This window comes from Electrophorus electricus, chromosome 4 (genome assembly GCF_013358815.1).
Source record: "Electrophorus electricus isolate fEleEle1 chromosome 4, fEleEle1.pri, whole genome shotgun sequence".
Classification (NCBI taxonomy): Eukaryota; Metazoa; Chordata; class Actinopteri; order Gymnotiformes; family Gymnotidae; genus Electrophorus; species Electrophorus electricus.
Window position 1 is genome coordinate 11,422,027 of NC_049538.1, and position 20,884 is coordinate 11,442,910.

General features: G+C 35.8%; 3 protein-coding genes across 3 annotated transcripts; all 3 read left to right on the forward strand.

Annotated features, from left to right (window-relative positions):
- The first annotated feature begins 305 nt into the window (after window positions 1–305).
- LOC118241158 (extracellular calcium-sensing receptor-like) lies at window positions 306–3,674 on the forward strand. The gene is made up of 6 exons (XM_035525116.1): window positions 306–520; window positions 654–945; window positions 1,162–1,953; window positions 2,096–2,323; window positions 2,443–2,566; window positions 2,767–3,674. Exons 1-6 carry the CDS (start codon window positions 306–308, stop codon window positions 3,672–3,674), a joined length of 2,559 nt encoding a protein of 852 aa, XP_035381009.1.
- A 4,491-nt stretch (window positions 3,675–8,165) lies between these two features.
- Window positions 8,166–11,608, forward strand: LOC118241185 (extracellular calcium-sensing receptor-like). Its single transcript, XM_035525286.1, has 6 exons — window positions 8,166–8,380; window positions 8,519–8,810; window positions 9,083–9,874; window positions 10,030–10,257; window positions 10,377–10,500; window positions 10,701–11,608. The coding sequence occupies exons 1-6, from the start codon at window positions 8,166–8,168 to the stop codon at window positions 11,606–11,608; spliced, it is 2,559 nt and encodes an 852-aa protein (XP_035381179.1).
- A 4,408-nt stretch (window positions 11,609–16,016) lies between these two features.
- Window positions 16,017–19,419, forward strand: LOC113568576 (extracellular calcium-sensing receptor-like). The gene is made up of 6 exons (XM_035525117.1): window positions 16,017–16,231; window positions 16,351–16,642; window positions 16,819–17,610; window positions 17,766–17,990; window positions 18,144–18,267; window positions 18,512–19,419. The coding sequence occupies exons 1-6, from the start codon at window positions 16,017–16,019 to the stop codon at window positions 19,417–19,419; spliced, it is 2,556 nt and encodes an 851-aa protein (XP_035381010.1).
- The last annotated feature ends 1,465 nt before the right edge of the window (window positions 19,420–20,884 follow it).

The window sequence follows — 20,884 nt, forward strand, 5'->3', positions numbered from 1 at the left end:
ATACATATTGTAGCATATAAAGCTGGAGTGGCAATTTGAACAGCTGGTGCAGAGATAGATCTAATTTTCAGTCCAGAGGTACATATTTCACAGGCAGATTTTAATCCAAAAACAAACCAGGCTACGCTGCTCACATTTCAAAGTCACACCTCCTTTGACATGGGACTACCAGTAAAACTGTACCACTGAGAATGTACCTTTCTATCTGTATAAATACCACATATCCTTCCTGTTCAACCAGCTGAAACATCAGATCTATCAGACATTCTTAACCATTATCTCTACAGTTTGACCTGGATATGTGGATGGAGCCTGCATTTGCTCTATTGCATTTAGTAATGACCATCATCAGTTTTTCCAAATCTAATGGGAATACATGTTCCCTGCGAGGAGAGTCTGTATGCCCTCAACTATCAAAGGATGGTGATATCATAGTTGGAGGGATTTTTTCTTTCCATAGCAGTTGGGAGATCACAGACTTGTCGTATTTGGTTAAACCACCTCCACTAAAGTGCATGAGGTAAGCAATAAAGTAAAATGAGAATTTCAGAAACTATGTAAACATGTAATATATTAAAATGTCAAGAATGACCGCACTGTAGGATGCTTAAGATTTTATCTTAAAATAATGTCCTTTTTTTTTTACTATCCAGTCTTGATGTCAGAGCCTTACAGTTCTCACAGTCATTGATGTTTGCAGTAGAGGAGATCAATAACAGTTCCTCTTTACTGCCTGGTGTCTCACTGGGCTATAAGATCTATGACTCCTGTACATCCAAAGCAGTGGGGGTTCAGGTGGCTATGGCACTTGTTAATGGAAATGAGAAATTAGTCTCAAGTGAGGTCTGCACAAAACCAGCCCAGGTACAAGCCATAATAGGAGAGACATACTCATCAGCATCCATGGCTGTTGCAAAGTGTATTGGACCTTTCAGCATTCCCTTAGTAAGAATTTAAGCAATTACTTTATATGTCTATTAAAACATTTCAAACTCTTAAAAAATAAGTGATTATAAACATAAATGTGTCTATTAAAAATATTTGTTATAAAAAAACAAGCATGTGAAGTAATTTATTAAGCAATTTTAATGTCATATTTTGTGGCAATGGATATAAATATCTAAAGAAAAAATGTGTCATACCTGTTTTAATATATTATAGATTAGTCACTCTGCCACCTGTGAGTGTCTCAGTGACAAAAAGAAATATCCCTCATTTCTACGCACTATTCCAAGTGATTATCACCAGAGCAGAGTACTGGCAGAAATGGTCAGGCACTTTGGCTGGACCTGGGTGGGGGCAATAAGAAGAGATGATGACTATGGTAACAGTGGGATGGCTGCATTTACTCAAGTTGCACAACAGTGGGACATATGCTTAGAATATTCCCTTCCATTTTCCAAAACCTACTCACAGGAGAAAGTACTGCGAATCATTGAGCAGATCAAAAGCTCCACTTCTCGGGTGATAGTTGGATTTATCGATCCATTAGACATTGAGATTTTGCTGGATGTATTTTTTGAGCACAACATCACTGGATATCAGTGGGTGGGAACCGAGTCCTGGATCTTAAATCCAGTTCTGGCCATGCTGGACAAGCACAACATACTGCAAGGAGCCATAGGACTAGCTGTCCCAAAAGCAGAGGTGACAGGTCTCAAGGACTTCATTCTAGATTTAAATCAAGTGAAATCTGCAGGCAGTGCTATTTTTACTAAATATTGGGAGACATTATTTCATTGTAAATATAAAGTCAAGAATGATTCAGAGCACTCACCATTATGCACAGGAGAAGAGGAATTGTCTGAAATGGACAAAACCTACACTGACATGTCCTTGATGCCATATTTCAATAATGTGTATAAAGGGGTTTATGCTATTGCCCATACCCTACATGACCTTCTCGGATGTAAAGAAACATGCTCTAGAAAGAAGCAGCCTGATCCTCTCACAGTGAGTTAATGATTTGAAACATACATTTAGCACTACTTCAAAAACCCAGCCAAAATGATGTAATTTAATGGGCAATGCAGAGTTTTTACTGTGTTTCTTTTTTAACTTCTATCAACAAATAAACTTTGCTCTATTTCTTCAGTTTCTAAAACAGCTCAAAATGGTGCGTTTCCAAACTAAAGATGGTGAAGAAATTTATTTTGATAAAAATGGTGACCCTGCTGCGAGATATGAGGTGATAAACTGGCAAACAAGTAAAGAAAGGCAACACGAGTTTGTTACTGTTGGACTTTATGACTCCACTTTCCCTGTTAACAGTCGATTAACACTAAACTTGTCTTCGATTGTTTGGGCGCAAAATACTAACAAGGTAAGATTTGCACATTGACCTTAACTAATGAACTCCTCAAATGGAGATGATACTTGAAACTGAAGAAAGTAGTTAAGTAAACACTTATACAGGCAATTAAATATTTTCCTTGATTATAGGTCCCAATATCCGTGTGCAGTGAGAGCTGCCCTACAGGCACCAGGAAGGCTGTGCAGAAAGGAAAGCCTGTCTGCTGCTTTGACTGTATACCATGTGCTGAAGGAGAGATCAGTAATATAACAGGTACAAAATCACCCAAATATGGTGGGAAGGGGAGGATGTTGGAATTGCTGCCATGATTAAAAGTCTTATAGTGAAATGTTATTCTCCTTTTTTAAGAGATACGATTCTTGTAACAAACTACATTAATTCAAACATATGTCCTATATTCAGCTGTGTATCTAACTTCCAATTTTAATTGTTTTCTTCTTACTTCACAACAGATTCTAATAAATGTGAACAATGCTATCAGGACTACTGGTCAAATCCACACAGGAATGTATGTATAAAGAAGGAAATTGAATATCTGTCGTATGAGGAAACTATGGGTATTTTGCTAACAGTTGTTTCTATTGTTGGTGCATTTATGACACTGATAATCTTAATCATATTCCTCAAATATAAAAATACCCCAATAGTCAAAGCCCACAACTCAGAGCTGAGCTTCCTGCTGCTTTTTTCTCTGACTCTGTGTTTCCTCTGTTCACTTACTTTCATTGGTCAGCCCTCCGAGTGGTCCTGTATGCTGCGCCACACAGCATTTGGGATCAACTTTGTCCTCTGCATCTCCTGTGTTCTGGGGAAAACAATTGTAGTGTTAATGGCCTTCAGGGCTACACTTCCAGGCAGTAATGTCATGAAATGGTTTGGGCCTCTGCAGCAGAGACTCAGTGTTCTTGCCTTTACACTTATACAGGTTCTTATTTGTGTGCTTTGGTTAATCATTTCCCCCCCTTTTCCCTTCAAAAATCAAAAACTGTACAAGGACAAGATTATTATAGAATGTCATTTGGGTTCATCCATAGGTTTCTGGGCTGTGCTGGGTTACATTGGGCTTCTAGCTAGTTTATGTTTTCTGTTGGCTTTTCTAGCACGGAAGCTGCCTGATAACTTTAATGAAGCCAAGTTCATCACTTTCAGCATGCTCATATTCTGTGCAGTTTGGATCACCTTTATTCCATCTTATGTCAGCTCTCCTGGAAAATTCACTGTAGCTGTGGAGATATTTGCCATTTTGGCCTCAAGCTTTGGATTGTTATTCTGTATATTTATTCCAAAGTGTTACATAATCATACTGAAACCAGAGAAGAACACTAAAAAGCAACTTATGAGTAAAATGCCAACTACATGAGCTAGTAGACTACATATTTACCATTAATCTAATTCATATTTTAAATCAAATTATCTTCATAAAGATTTTATAATACTGATAATTTTGATCTTAATATTTAATTTGTAACTTTGTAGGATATCTTTGAATATGTTATGTAATTACACACACACACACACACACACACACACACACACGCACACACACACATTAAAGGAAAACATTAGGCATAATGCCACAATCAAGTACCTAAAATCTAGATCAATACCAAATAAGAGGATTCTGTTGATACTAAACAGCAAGGTAGCTCTGAAGTGGATGATCAGTAAATCCCTTGCAGAAATGAGATAAAACACAACTTAGAGTAATAAACATTGTATAGTGTCAAATACGTGACCTAGTAGACTACATATTTATCATAAATGTGGCAACATATAGATTATATATGATTCTAGCCTGTGTAAGCTTGGACTTAGATACATAATATATCAGAACAAAATATTTTAAATTTTCAAGAAAATCTGAAGAATAATTTTAGAATAATTTAACACAAAAATAAATAAATTTTATATATATATATATATATATATATATATATATATATATATATATATATATATATATATATATATATATATATATAAACACCATATTTTATAATATTTTATACATTTCTCCCATTGAGTACTGGTACAGGAGCAAAAAAAGCCATCAATATTACCAAGGTTTGTTGAGCTTTCTAAATAGACAAAGCACTGCCAGCAGTGGAAAAGCCAGTAGCATTATGCCAGTAGCAAGGAGCACACATAAGGAGCACTGTGTAACCGTAACAGACCATTTAGCTATAATGTGATATTTATAGCTAGGTAGTTGGAATACTGTTATACAAAGCTCAGTGGTCAACAGATCAGTGACCTGTTGTAATGGTTACAGCTTGCATGAGCTGCTTTGCACTCTTCACCCTCTTTGCTTTTAAAATTCTGTTATTTCTCTCAATCTACAGCAGCCTTCTTAAAAATTAAAATCCATGGGTGAAAGAGCTTTTTCTTGTAGAGCACATCGATTATGGAAAGCTCTTCGTAACGCTATTAAAATGCTCCTACTCTGAATTGATTTAAAATGTTACTTAAAACTTAACATGTTTTTTGATTGGCCTCTATTTATGTTTGATATTTTATTTAACTATTCATTTATTTATTTATTTATTTTATATTTCTTATTGTCACTTTGTAGTGTTTGGGTTTAAGAAAAATGCATTATAAATTTAATTGTATTATTATTATTATTATTAGCAGTAGTAGTAGTAGTAGTATTATCATCAACCTAAATGCTCTCATCTGTAGATATGATAGCCTGCTACATTATATGACTGTAGAAATTGTACTCTAAACACAAAATAAATAAAAAAATTGAACAATCTAAAAAACAAAAGCAGTACCTGTTCTACTTATGATGTTATTTTTAATGTTTAAAGTTCCACTTGTGCCATAATTGTAATTTGGTGCAAATAAATGAGAAAAGATGAGATTTCAGAAACAAATGGTTACTGATGAAAAGATAGACTTTAGAGTCATGCTACAGCAACAACATTTTTTATCATGTCTAATTCAAACAGAAACAACAACAATCAAAATATACATATGTATTGTTAGCAAGCAAAAATATTTGGCATAATAAATCTGAGTGGTGTGCTGCATTGTAGTTATCACTGTACAAAAGGAACACCATACTACCTCATTCTGCTACTGAATAAATGTTTTGAATGAATGTGGGCATACAAAAACACTAAACATGAGCAACACGCAACAACGCAACAAACGGTAAATAACAGCATTAAGTACAGCTTACATGGGTTCAACACCGACAAAAACTACTGAACAAACTGGATTTTAAATGCACACATTAACAACATAAAACAAGTAACAGGTGTGAAACATGGGAGGGGTGTCCACGAAGACACACACACACACACACACACACACACACACACACAAAACGTCACATAAACATAGAGAGGAGTCTAGGAGGACCAAGCCATGACACAATTACAATATAATTATAACCAAATCAAGGGTAACAAAGTATTTAGTTGTACTATTATTAAAAGGCAAAAACATACTGAATACCGGTAGCTCCTTGATTCATTAGTTCTATAAGTTCTATAAGTAAGATTTACACACACACACACACACACACACACACACACAGTAAAAGCTGCTGACAGCACTGGCGGACAGCACCTGAAACATCACACGTGTTCATTACAATAATTACAACATTCCTCACATTTACTGTCAGTCACTCAATATATAACTAGATGTTGAAAACATTCTGCAGGTATCTGTGTGACTGGCCACCATTTAGTAATTTGTTTATATATATATATTTAATTAATTACATTTTTTTTGTATGTATGGCCACACCCCTCCCATGTATCATACCTGTTCCTCATTTTACTTCGTCACCATGTGCATATAAAGCCATGTTTAGTTGTTGGTCTTTGTCGGTGTTTGACCCCATATTCTAAATGCCTTCTTGTATAAAACTGTGATTACAGTGTTTAGCTGTTTGTGTGTTAATCATTCAACACAGTTCTCGTTCGTCCTGTTTCCTGTTTTGTTTTCCATTGTGTTAATAAACATCTGCATGTACGACACAGCATTCAAGTATATTTTTTTCTTTATATATATATATATATATATATATATATGGGTTGCTGTAGTGCAATTGTAAATCATGGAATTACAGGCAATTTTTCATGAAATCCAAAAATCATACAGAGTGATCTAATTCGAGGCGTAAAAAGATGGTGACCTGAACATGATACTCAGATCAATAAAAAAAAATAAGGTCTTTGAAGTTCATGATCTGTCATTCCAATGATTGTCCTGCTATAAAATTAGGTTAGTCATCCTGGTTAGGTTAGTGCGTCTGATTCAGTGTTCCTCAATGTTTTTATTAATATCTTTGCAATATGACAGCATATATATATATATATATATATATATATATATATATATATATATATATATATATATATATATATATATATATATATATGGCTCTGAATCATTGGAATCTGTCATTTCAATTTTGTTGATAATAAGAATAGTAAGCCTATGAGAGGTTAAATATCGAGGTTAGATATAGTTTAAGATACACGTCATCTGCCTCTCACCATTGATTGATTAATTTGTGTGTCAATCTGAGTGAAACTAACCAATAAACAATCATGAAATCACTAAGGATTTACTCTTCACTTTGGAAACATTTCCTTCCTTGTTCAATCAACATCTAGCTAGCTAGCTAAAACGTGCAAAATGTTTATAGCTGCTGAAGTTGTAGCGATTTTGGACAGTAGTGCCAAAGAAAACAGAGCTTTACAGCCCGATGGGTTTGATCCCTTTGATGAAGAAGAATATGAAAATTAAAGAGATTGACAGCTAAATGAATAATTTTTCACAATATTGCTATTATAGTGGACTTAGATAACTTTTTTGTGTGTGTGTGTGCGTGTGTGTGTGTGTGTGTGTGTGTGTGTGTGTGTGTGTGTGTGTGTGTGAAAGCTAGTATAGTTAAGTACTAGGCATCTACATTCAGCTTCACTGTCAGGAATCCCTGCTGTAGTATTCCAAATTCCAAAGCATTTGCCCTTTTTTGGTAAACAATTTAAAATCAAATGCAGACTTAAAAACAGACTTAAAAGTAAATTTCATTATTTTTTTATGCCTATAAATTTCATATACATGAGCCATGTCTCTCTATCTCTAATTCACTATGCTTTATCATGCCTAACTTCCTTTAGATCCCTGGGTACATGCTAATACTCATTAATTATTCTTTAATGCCAATTAACAATTTTCTCTAAACTTAAGGTGGTGTTCCTGATATAAGTCATCGGACAAATTCTACATGAGAACAATGTGCTAGCTAGGCTACCACTGACCAACCAGACCAACACTCTTTTGTTACACATTAACATAGTATTACACAATCCACATACACACTTTGTGTCTGTGCTTCGTTACTTTTCCCTTGTATTTTTCATCCAGTTTCTAAGGCAAGATTAGCAGATGAATTATTTGATTTTATAGAAAAAGGAAATGCTAAAACATTTCTGAAGCCTGCAGCTTATTGCGTGAAATTCATGACATTACATAAAAAAATTAATTATGTTCCTGTTTAGCTGTTGTGCTTATTAATGAAAAAATACATATTGTAGCATATAAAGCTGGAGTGGCGATATGAACAGCAAGTGCAGGAACATCTCATTTTCAATCCACAGGTACAGATTTTACAGGCAGATTGTACTCCAAAAATAAACCAGGCTACGCTGCTCACATTTCAAAGTCACACCTCCTTTGACATGGGACTACCAGTAAAACAGTATCATAGAGAATTTACCTTCCTATCACTATAAATACCACATATCCTTCCTGTTCAACCAGAAGAAACATCAGATCTGCCAGACATTCTTAAACATTATCTCTACACTTTGACCTGGATATGTGGATGGAGCCTGTATTTGCTCTCTTGCATTTGGTAATGACCATCATCATCTTTTCCAAATGTAATGGGACTGACTGTACCCTGCTAGGAGAGTCTGTATGCCCTCAGATATCAAAGGATGGTGATGTCATAATTGGAGGGATTTTTTCTTTTCATAGCAGTTGGGAGATCACAGACTTGTCGTATTTGGTTAAACCACCTCCGCTAAAATGCACAAGGTAAGAGGTAGAGGACAGTGATTATTTCAGACACAATGTGAACATGTAATATTCTAAAATATAAACAGTGACAGTACTGAAGGATCTTTAAGTCTTTATCCTAAAATACTGTTCTTGGATTTTATTTTAATTATCTAGTCTTGATGTCAGAGCCATACAGTTTTCACAGTCTTTGATGTTTGCAATAGAGGAGATCAACAACAATTCCTCTTTACTGCCTGGTGTCTCACTGGGCTATAAGATATATGATGCCTGTACGTCTAAAGCAGTGGGGGTTCAGGTGGCTATGGCACTTGTTAATGGAAATGAGAACTCAGTCTCAAATAAACCCTGCACAAAACCAGCCCAGGTACAAGCCATAATAGGAGAGTCATTCTCATCAGTGTCCATGGCTGTTGCGATGAATATTGGACCTTTCAGCATTCCCTTAGTAAGTACATAAGCAATTATGAATACTCACTTTACATGCCTTTTAATACATTTAAAACCTTTACAATTTAAACAATTATAAACAAATAACTTTAATGTCTATTAAACATTTATTAAACAACTTTAATTGTTAGATAAAAAATGTATGTGAAGTTGTTTTATCACCAATTTTAATGTCATATGCAATGATGATGGCTATACACTTATCATAATACCTGATACACCTGCTTGAATGTGTTATAGATTAGTCAATCTGCCAATCTGTGTTTTTAGATCAGCCATGGTGCAACCTGTGAGTGTCTTAGTGACAAAAAGAAATATCCCTCATTTCTACGCACTATTCCAAGTGATTACCATCAGAGCAGAGCACTGGCAGAAATGGTCAGGCACTTTGGCTGGACTTGGGTGGGGGCAATAAGAAGAGATGATGACTATGGTAACAGTGGGATGGCTGCATTTACTCAAGCTGCACAACAGTGGGACATATGCTTAGAATATTCTCTTCCATTTTTCAAAACCTACTCACAGGAGAAAGTACTGCGAATCATTGAGCAGATCAAAAGCTCCACTTCTCGTGTGATAGTTGGATTTGTTGATCCCTCAGACATAGAGATTTTGCTGGATGTATTTCTTGAGCACAACATCACTGGATATCAGTGGGTGGGAACTGAGGCTTGGATCTTAAATCCATTGCTAGCCACACTGGACAAGCACAACATACTGCAAGGAGCCATAGGACTGGCTGTCCCAAAAGCAAAGGTGACAGGTCTCAAGGACTTCATTCTAGATTTAAATCAAGTGAAATCTGCAGGCAGTGCCATTTTTACTAAATATTGGGAGACAATATTTCATTGTAAATATAAAGCCAAGAATGATTCAGAGGACTCACCATCATGTACAGGCGAAGAGGAATTGTCTGAAATGAACAACATTTTTTCTGACATGTCGCTGATGCCATATTTCAATAATGTGTATAAAGGTGTTTATGCTATTGCCCATACCCTACATGACCTTCTTGGCTGCAAAGAAACATGCTCTACAAAGAAGCAGCCTGATCCTCTCACAGTGAGTTAATGATTTGAAACATACATTTAGCACTACTTCAAAACCCCAGCCAAAATGATGTAATTTAATGGGCAATGCAGTGTTTTTACTGTTTTTTTAAAATAATATTTTAAAAAAACTTCTATCAACAAATAAACTTTGCTCTATTTCTTCAGTTTCTAGAACAGCTCAGAATGGTGCGTTTCAAAACTAAAGAGGGTGAAGAAATTTATTTTGATAAAAACGGTGACCCTGCTGCGAGATATGAGGTGATAAACTGGCAAACAAGTAAAGAAAGGCAACACGAGTTTGTTACTGTTGGACTTTATGACTCCACTTTCCCTGTTAACAGTCGATTAACACTAAACTTGTCTTCAATTGTTTGGGCACAAAATACTAACAAGGTAAGATTTGCACTTTGACCTTAACTTAAGAACTCCTCAAATGGAGATGATACTTGAAACTGAAGAAAGTAGTTAAGTAAACACTTATACAGGCAAGTAAATATTTTCCTTGATTATAGGTCCCAATATCCGTGTGCAGTGAGAGCTGCCCTACAGGCACCAGGAAGGCTGTGCAGAAAGGAAAGCCTGTCTGCTGCTTTGACTGTATACCATGTGCTGAAGGAGAGATCAGTAATATAACAGGTACAAAATCACCCAAATATGGTGGGAAGGGGAGGATGTTGGAATTGCTGCCATGATTAAAAGTCTTATAGTGAAATGTTATTCTCCTTTTTTAAGAGATACGATTCTTGTAACAAACTACATTAATTCAAACATATGTCCTATATTCAGCTGTGTATCTAAATTCCAATTTTAATTGTTTTCTTCTTACTTCACAACAGATTCTATTAAATGTGAACAATGCTATCAGGACTACTGGTCAAATACACACAGGAATGAATGTATAAAGAAGGAAATTGAATATCTGTCTTATGAGGAAACTATGGGTATTTTGCTAACAGCTGTTTCTATTGTTGGTGCATTTATGACACTGATAATCTTAATCATATTCTTCAAATATAAAAACACCCCAATAGTCAAAGCCCACAACTCAGAGCTGAGCTTCCTGCTGCTTTTTTCTCTGACTCTGTGTTTCCTCTGTTCACTTACTTTCATTGGTCAGCCCTCCGAGTGGTCCTGTATGCTGCGCCACACAGCATTTGGGATCAACTTTGTCCTCTGCATCTCCTGTGTTCTGGGGAAAACAATTGTAGTGTTAATGGCCTTCAGGGCTACACTTCCAGGCAGTAATGTCATGAAATGGTTTGGGCCTCCACAGCAGAGACTCAGTGTTCTTGCCTTTACACTTATACAGGTTCTTATTTGTGTGCTTTGGTTAATCATTTCCCCCCCTTTTCCCTTCAAAAATCAAAAACTGTACAAGGACAAGATTATTCTAGAATGTCATTTGGGTTCATCCATAGGTTTCTGGGCTGTGCTGGGTTACATTGGGCTTCTAGCTAGTTTATGTTTTCTGTTGGCTTTTCTAGCACGGAAGTTGCCTGATAATTTTAATGAAGCCAAATTCATCACATTCAGCATGCTCATATTCTGTGCAGTTTGGATCACCTTTATCCCATCTTATGTCAGCTCTCCTGGAAAATTCACTGTAGCTGTGGAGATATTTGCCATTTTAGCCTCAAGTTTTGGCTTGTTATTCTGTATATTTCTTCCAAAGTGTTACATAATCATACTGAAACCAGAGAAGAACACTAAAAAGCAACTTATTGGTAAAATACAAAATAAGTGAGCTAACAGACTACATATTTACCATTAATCTGGATAAGGTTATAGCCTGTGCAAACCTGGATGGACATATATTAGAACAAATTATTTTAAAATATTAAAAGACTCCAAAGATACTGGACTTGGTCTTGGAATGTTATTCTGTATATTTCTTCCAAAGTGTTACATAATCATACTGAAACCAGAGAAAAACACAAAAAACAACTTATGGATAAAATGTCAAATAAGTGAGCTAATAATGTACATGTTTACTAATGATGTGGGTAATAACCTGTGTAAGCTTGTAAGCTTGTACCTGGATGGATAATATATTAGAACAAATTATTTTAAAGTTTCAAGAGAATCTGAAGATACTCAACTTGGTTAGTAAGGTACTATTAAAAATTCTACAAATGTACTTACAATTTCTGTATTTTACTTGAAAAAAAAAACAATAATATAAAACTTTGCAACATGTGATATATAATTACTATTACTATTAGTAATGCTTATGTATACATGTTTATTATTTATATGACCTGTATAAAGCATACAGCCTTTACAAACCTAGCCTTAGCTGATCAACATTTTAGAACTAATTACACATTCAAAAGAATCTTAATACAAAATGACACTATTAAATTTAGCACAAGTTCAGGTATCAACACAAGTATTTCACTATATTGGCATATATTTTTGTTTCAAGATGATGCTTAAAAGAAGAAAAAAATATCTACAAAAAAGTTGAACAACCTTATAATATTCTTACAACAATCTCAGAATTATAAAGTTTAGATATTTACACTAGCTTTAATTTGTTTTCACTTACTATAATATAACTTTTTACAGAATATTGCATGAGCCACTTTGTATTCTTTGCCCCATCCTAACCCTCTTGAATGTGCTCATCTGCTACATTATGAGAGGATCAGTAGTTATTTTGTGACCTTTGGTTTTACTGATCTGTGTAAAGCCTTTGATACAGTTGATCATTCTTTACTTTTGAAAAATCTACAAAATATTGGTTTTGACCACACTGCTACCAACTGAATTAGAAATTAACTCTTGGATAGAAAGCAATATGTGTCCCGGTGACAAAGTAAATCATAGCTACTACTGGTAATAAGAGGGTTCCTCAAGGCTCGACACTTAACCAGTATTGTTAAATACATATATATTAATGGTATTGCCACCAATATTGTATAAGCAAAGCTATTGTCTATTCTGGATGTGATACACAGATATGCAGCCACAACTACTCTCAAAGATTTTGACCATGTATGAAAAGTTTGGGTTCTTTTTATTATGATTCCCTGTTCTCAATTTAATTTCTTATTTTACTATTCTGTGTTTATGCTCGAATCCAAAACATTTCCCAATTAAGTAAAAGCACTTGGCACCTGAAGGTTAATCCAGTCACTGGGATGATTCAGATAAATTATTTACACTATTTTTGTGATGTACCATGGCATTTTGCCAGTAAGTGGTTTATAGAAGTTTTGGCCCGTATTATTCCTTGCCTGATTTGTTTCTTTGTTTATATATATAATTATGCATTTAGGCTTTTTCCTCATCTGACACCCCCAGTATTTTGACTTTAGACTGTCCCTATGATTACGATACTGGATTTGCCCATAATAAATGTCCCTCTTCACAGCATTTGCATCCTGCTTCACTCAGTATCATAGAAAAATTTGTTTTTAATCACAGATCACCAGCGAGCTGGAATTCATCACAGGAAACTTTGTGTGTTTCTGTCACACATTTAAAACTTTTAATTTCTAATTTCTAACTTTAATTTGATTTTGTTTAACTTGTAGTATGTTTGGTGTGTTTTAGTTATTATTTTATATTTATTATACTTTTAATTATTTTTATCATTTTATCCCTGTTATTGTATTTAAGTCATTTTTGCAACAAGTTTATTTTGATTTGACTGATATTTTTATACTAATACATTTACTCCTATGATTAATTTTTTCAATACTTAATGATTGTTTATTTCTGTATTATCCTGGCTACATGGTAACTCAAGCCTAAATAAAGGCTGACGGACTGAAGACCTTGTAGTTCTTGATGACACATTTAAGAAGGATTTAAGGACTTGTCTGTTTCATTTACCTTTCCTGAATATAAGTCATTGTTATACTGGATTTGAGGTGTTGTGGAAACGCAAAGATTCCATACACAAAAGTAACAGAAACTATTTTTTCTTCTTCTAAGGGTTAGTTAAAGCAGCACTACTGCATAGTGGAATTTATAAAATACATCATCTATTTTACACTGAAAGGAAAACCTACAATATGTAAATCATATCATGCTTTTCTCTAAGTTATATGAGTGATGTAAAAATATTCTAATTTTATGCAACAGTGCCATGACTGAAAGCTGTCCATCCATATGCTTGTTTTAATTAGTTAAAGTAACCTTTAATATATTACTATGTTTACCACATATTCTACACACTAAAATCACAGTTTTGTTTTACCTCACATAAAAAAAAAATCTAGTCAAATGTGTGGCATCACAATGTATATAGACCTCATTCAACAAAATTATAAAATGATCAGCAAAATGGCACCTAAACAAGAATATTATAGGTAAACATAAAGGGTCACAGAGGACCAATCTTTTCATCTAGGGTCTTCAAACCTGGGGTATGCCATCTCCCTAATGCCAAGTGTGTGGACTGGTCCGCCAGCCTGGAATGTTACTTTGACCTTTACAACTTAAATACACTTGGCCTATTTGACCAAAATCAAAGGGTCATAGAAAGCCAACCATGCAAAGTAGACCATGCAACTCAGTGTATGTCATCTCTCAATGGCCTAGTTTATGCCTGCCAAGTGTGGGGCCCCTAGGTTGAATGGCCAGCACTCAAGGCTAATTAAACTGAGTCCTGCCTATATAGGCAAATTTAAAGGGTTGTTGTACACATAACCGTTAACCTAGGTTAGCGAACTCCATCTACTTAAGGTCTAGTTTATGCGTGTACAGTTAGAAACCCGTAGGCTGCATAGCTGGTCTGCTCTGTGTGTGTGTGTGTGTGTGTGTGTGTGTGTGTGTGAGTGAGAGAGAGAGATAGAGAGAGAGAGAGAGAGAGAGAGAGAGAGAGAGAGAGAGAGAGAGAGAGAGAGAGAGAGAAAGAGAGCAAGCAAGTACATAAGTATTTCTGTATGGAAAAGCAGGCAGAACAGAAGAGGGAGGGTAAAGCATGTTGTAGGAAAATAAAACCCAAATGCACTGCAATTTATGTTCAAATAAATATATGATAAACATTAATAGTGTCACACTAGCCATAACAACAGGCAAACACAAATCAACAGAAAAAAAATGTACTCACCGTCTCTTACTATAGACCATAGTGGTGTGGTGCAGTTCAAAGCATGAAATGAGACACAGGATAGGATTGTCTTGGTAGGTCCTGCAGAAAAAAAGTGTGCTTCCTCTTGTTCCTCCAAATGTTTGACCTCTTGCTAGAAGAACAGACTTACAGTCTGGCATTGATGCAGAATCCTAGCCAAGGAAAAGTAGTTCCATATTTAGTTATATCTTCACTTGCATCAGCGCATTTCCCGCTCTGTAGAAGCCCTTCTACCACTGATTTTTTGAAGTCAGCTGCATCCAGTAAGATGTCACACTCATGAAAAATAATATAGGTTTTTATCAAAGCCACTTATAAGGCCACTAAGGTGCTAATATTCATAGGATTTTCACAATAGGTCTGTCCTGTCCACTCCATGCATGTACACGTTATACTCTTCCACAGACAAAAGTTGTGGAACCTCTAAATTACATGCTTTTTACTGCCATGGAGGTGTCATGTTCAGTGGACAAAACCATCACAAATCCTGTGAAATCCTCAGATTACTAATCTGTGGAGGCATTCTTTGGGTTAACATGAACCATCCCATAAACCCTTTTTTTTTTTCTCTCTCTCTCTCTTCATGACATATGTAACTCAAGACAAGTAAAACGTATCGATATAAGGATGTCCCTTTCCAGAGGCCAGCACTGCTGAGAAGTCTCTTTCATGCAGAATGCCCCGTCCCTACACTCCTGTCAAACTGGTAGACTCCAGCAATGTAAAGACCTCACAAACAGATGTAGTCAGTTTTGGCAATGTTGAGAATAAAGTTTTTCATACCAAACATGTGGCACATTGTTGGATTGCACTGCCTAAAAACACTTCTTGGACAGAAGGTCACGGACTCGTTTATTTTAAAATTTTGCCAAGCTACACCCCTCAACTCCCACCATCCTCCTCCTCACCTACAAAGCATTTGAAAGTCACTCCTCCTCTGACTGCAGCACAATAGTGAAACTTTACCGTAGAGGATTTGTATTTCCATCTGTATAAATACCACAACTCCCTCCTGTTCAACTAGTTGAAACATCAGATCTGTCACTTTATCTGTACTCTGAATAAGTGGATGGAGCCTGTCTTTGCTCTCTTGCATGTGGTAATGGCCATCATAAATTTCTCCAGATCTAATGAGACTGCTTGTAATCGGCAAGGAAAGCCTGCATACCCACAACTGTCAAAAGTTGGTGATATTATAGTTGGAGGAATTTTCCCCTTCCATAGCAGTTGGGAGATCACAGACTTGTCCTATTTGGTTAAACCACCTCCGCTGAAGTGCATGAGGTAAGACGCAAAAGAAGGTATTTTAGACATTATTTTGTATAAAATACAGTTCCATGGTTCACAATTATACAGCAAAAATAAAATGTTTAATGTGTTTCTATTTTAACTTTCCTAACTAGTCTTGACTTCAGAGCCTTCCAGTATTCACAATCATTGATCTTTGCAGTAGAGGAGATCAACAACAGTTCCTCTTTACTGCCTGGTGTCTCACTGGGCTACAAAATCTACGACACCTGTGGTTCTACAGCAGTGGGGGTTAGAATGGCCATGGCACTTATGAATGGAAATGACAACACAGTCTTGGATGAGCCCTGCACAAAGCCTGCACAAGTACAAGCCATAATAGGAGACACATACTCATCAGTGTCAAAGGCTGTTGCAACGAGTATTGGATCTTTCAGCATTCCTTTAGTAAGTACTCATACAGTATTATTAATCAGTAGTTTATTACAACCCTATTTTCAAGGATATAAGAAACATGCAGCTAAAAATAATTTTTTAACGGACTTACAATTAGATGTGCTGTTAAGATAGAGGAAAGCTGACAACATATTGACTATGAGATAACTATGTCAATCTGATTTTAGATCAGTCACTATGCCACCTGTGAATGTCTCAGTGACAAAAGGAAATATCCCTCATTTCTGCGTATTATTCCCAGTGATTACCACCAGAGCAGAGCACTGGCAGAAATGGTCAGGCACTTTGGCTGGACCTGGGTGGGGGCAATAAGAAGAGATGATGACTATGGAAACAGTGGGATGGCTGCATTTACTGAAGTCGCAGAGCAGTTGGGCATATGCTTAGAATATTCCCTTCCATTTTTTAGAACTTACTCACAAAGGAAAGTTCTGAGAATCATTGAACAGATCAAAAGCTCCACTTCTCGAGTGATAGTGGGGTTTCTTGACAACTTAGATTTAGAAATTCTGCTAAGTGTATTTCTTGAGCACAATATAACTGGATATCAGTGGGTAGGAACTGAAGCCTGGATTTTTGATACAGAACTGGCCACAATGGATAAGCACAAGATGCTGCAAGGAGCCATAGGACTGGCTATCCCTAAAACAAAGGTCACAGGTCTGAGGAACTTCATTCTAAATATAAATCCACTAAAAACTGTGGGCAAGGCCATTTTTACTGAATTCTGGGAAGCTCTGTTTAATTGTAGATATACAAAGCATGATGATTCAGATGATTTACCAGTGTGTACAGGTGAAGAGAAACTGTCTAAGATTGAAAACACATTCACTGACATGACCCTGATGCCAATTTTCAATAATGTGTATAAAGGGGTTTATGCTATTGCCCATGCCCTACATGCACTTCTGGGCTGCAAAGAAACATGCTCTACAAAGATGCAGCCTGATCCTCTCACAGTGAGTTAATGCTTTGGCACAAGATTTGGAATGCACATTTAGCACTACTTCAAAATCCCTGCCAAAATGTTGTAATATAATTTGAAATGCAGTGTTTTCTTTGATTTTTATTATTATTATTATTATTTTTTTGCAATTTTGCTTTATTTCATCAGTTTCTAGAACACCTCAAAAGAGCTCATTTCAAAACTAAAGAGCATGAAGAGGTTTATTTTGATAAAAATGGTGACTCTGCTGCAAGATATGAGATAGTAAACTGGCAAACGATTAAAGAAAAGCAAGTATTTGTCACTGTTGGGCTTTATGATTCCACTTTTGCTACTCACGAGCGATTATCAGTAAACATGTCGTCTATTGTGTGGGCACAAAATACTAATCAGGTGAGTACAAGAAGTAACACATTCTCAGTAAATGCATTACTTGTGAGCTTGTCTGCTCTTACAATGTGCATTTTAAGTATGCAAAAAAAACCAAAAAAACATTTGAACACAATTTTTAGTGTCTAGGCTATTAAGTATTTCCCTTGATTATAGGTCCCGATGTCTGTGTGCAGTGAGAGCTGCCCTCCAGGGACCAGGAAGGCTGTGCAGAAAGGAAAGCCTGTGTGCTGCTTTGACTGTATACCATGTGCTGAAGGAGAGATCAGTAATACAACAGGTACATAAATCCCCAGAAAATGGTAACAAATATAACATACTTTTAGTATTGCTTTTGTTGCTGTCACTGTTGTTACAGTTAATTGTTGTTGTTGCAGTAATTATACCGTGTATGCTCAGTTTTTTATTTGTTTTTAAGGACAGATTGAGATTTTAAAGGACAGATTGAGCTTTTTAAAACTCTCACAACTTTTGCTGCATATCTAACTTCTCTTTTTTGGTGTTTTTCTATACCTTCATGGCAGATTCTATTAAATGTGAACAATGTTATCAAGACTACTGGACAAACGCACAGAGGGATGAATGTATAAAGAAAGAAATTGAATATCTGTCCTATGAGGAAACTATGGGATGTTTACTAACAACCTTTTCAATTACAGGTGCATTTATGACAATAGTAATAGGAGTCATATTCTTTAGATATAAAAATACTCCAATAGTCAAAGCCAACAACTCAGAGCTGAGCTTCCTGCTGCTCTTCTCGCTGACTCTGTGTTTCCTCTGTTCACTTACTTTCATTGGTCGGCCCTCTGAGTGGTCCTGTATGCTGCGTCACACAGCGTTCGGAATCACCTTTGTCCTCTGCATCTCCTGTGTTCTGGGGAAAACAATAGTGGTGTTAATGGCCTTCAGGGCTACACTTCCAGGCAGTAATGTCATGAAATGGTTTGGGCCTCCACAGCAGAGACTCAGTGTTCTTGCTTTCACTCTCATACAGGTTATTATCTGTATACTTTGGCTAATAATTTCCCCCCCATTTCCATTAAAAAATCTAAAGCGCTACAAGGATAAGATTATTCTAGAATGCCATTTAGGCTCATCTATAGGTTTTTGGGCTGTGCTGGGTTATATAGGACTCCTGGCTCTTTTATGCTTTGTACTGGCTTTTCTAGCGCGGAAGTTACCTGATAACTTTAATGAAGCCAAATTCATGACATTCAGCATGCTCATATTCTGTGCAGTTTGGATCACCTTTATTCCAGCTTACATCAGCTCTCCTGGAAAACTCACTGTAGCTGTGGAGATATTTGCCATTTTAGCCTCAAGCTTTGGCTTGCTATTCTGTATCTTTTTTCCAAAGTGTTACATAATTATTCTAAAACCAGAAAAGAATCATAAAAAGTTAATTATGGGTAAAATGCCAGTTAAGTAACGTAATAATAATATTAAGTACAGACAGGAGAAACATTAATCTGGTTCATATTTTAGAAGACATCATCTTTCTTCATAAGGATTTTATGATACTGGTGATTTTGATATTAATATTTGATTTTTATTCTGTAGGCTTTCTTTGAAAATGTTATATAATTACACATATATATTAAAGGAAAATCTAGGTCAATACCAAATAAAAGGATTATGTTGATACTACATAGCAAAGTGGCTCTGGGGTGGATGAACAGCAAATGTTCTGAAGAAATGACATAAAAGACAACTTAGAGTAATAAACACTGTAAAACATGATAGGTGTATGATATTTTGAAGTTATTTTTATAAATCAGTGTATAATGTAATTACTACACCTTGAAGGGTACATTTATTACTCCGAGCCAGAAAAAAGCATTTACTTCATAAAATAAGTTGGCTCTTTGGGCTCCAATCTGTGGTCATGTTAATGCCACTGTTACTAGTCAGTTAAGGACCATAGAGCAGGTTATAGGAAGGAAGAATTTAAAGCAGAAGTAAGGTAAGGACAACCATGAATCCAGATACCCTGCAACTTCTTATGAGGAGCTTGTGAGGATTGAAACTTTTCTTTTGAAGTGGTTCATTATGGATTTTTTTTTGTTTTAATTCAAAAGGAACTAATATATGTCCAGCAGCTGGCAGTTGACTTCTAAGACAAAGATTTCCAAATACCAATCTGGACCAGTTTGGATAAGCATTTTTCAATACATGAATATTTTGTAAAATCGTGACAAAATAACTGAGCTCAATTTGGTCCTAGATAGGTAAAAGGGGATTATCCAAACAAATTTAGTCCAGATTGAAAAACTGGCCCCTGTTGTAATATGGCCATTTCTAAACAATCACAGAGATACTGTCAGAATTCAGATCATTACCAACGATTTTTGATATCTGAAACATTCAGTTAGACTAGCAATAAGCAATGAGTGGAGCAGAAAGTAAAGCCATAGGCTTCAGCAGGTTTTGTTTTGGTTTTTTTTACATCAAAATAAGTGTAACACCAGAATTTCGACAGAAAGGTAACTTTAAACAGTTTAAAGTATGTAGACAGAAAGTTAGGTTCTTGATGAATTTGCAAGTTATACAAATATAGCAAATGTACAGTGGTGTGAAAAAGTGTTTGCCCCCTTCATGATATTTTTTGCATGTTTGTCACTCATGCTTCAGATCATCAAACAAATTTAAATATTAGACAAAGATAACACAAGTAAACACAAAATGCAGTTTTTAAATGAAGGTTTTTATTATTAAGGGAAAAAAAATCCAAACCTACATGGTCCTATGAGTCTTTTACATGGCAGTGAGTCTTTTACAGCACAGTGGAGGAATTTTGGCCCAATCATCTTTAAAGAATTATTGTAATTCAGCCACATTGGAGGGGTTTTGAGCATGAACCACCTTTTTAAGGTCATGCCACAGCATCTCAATCG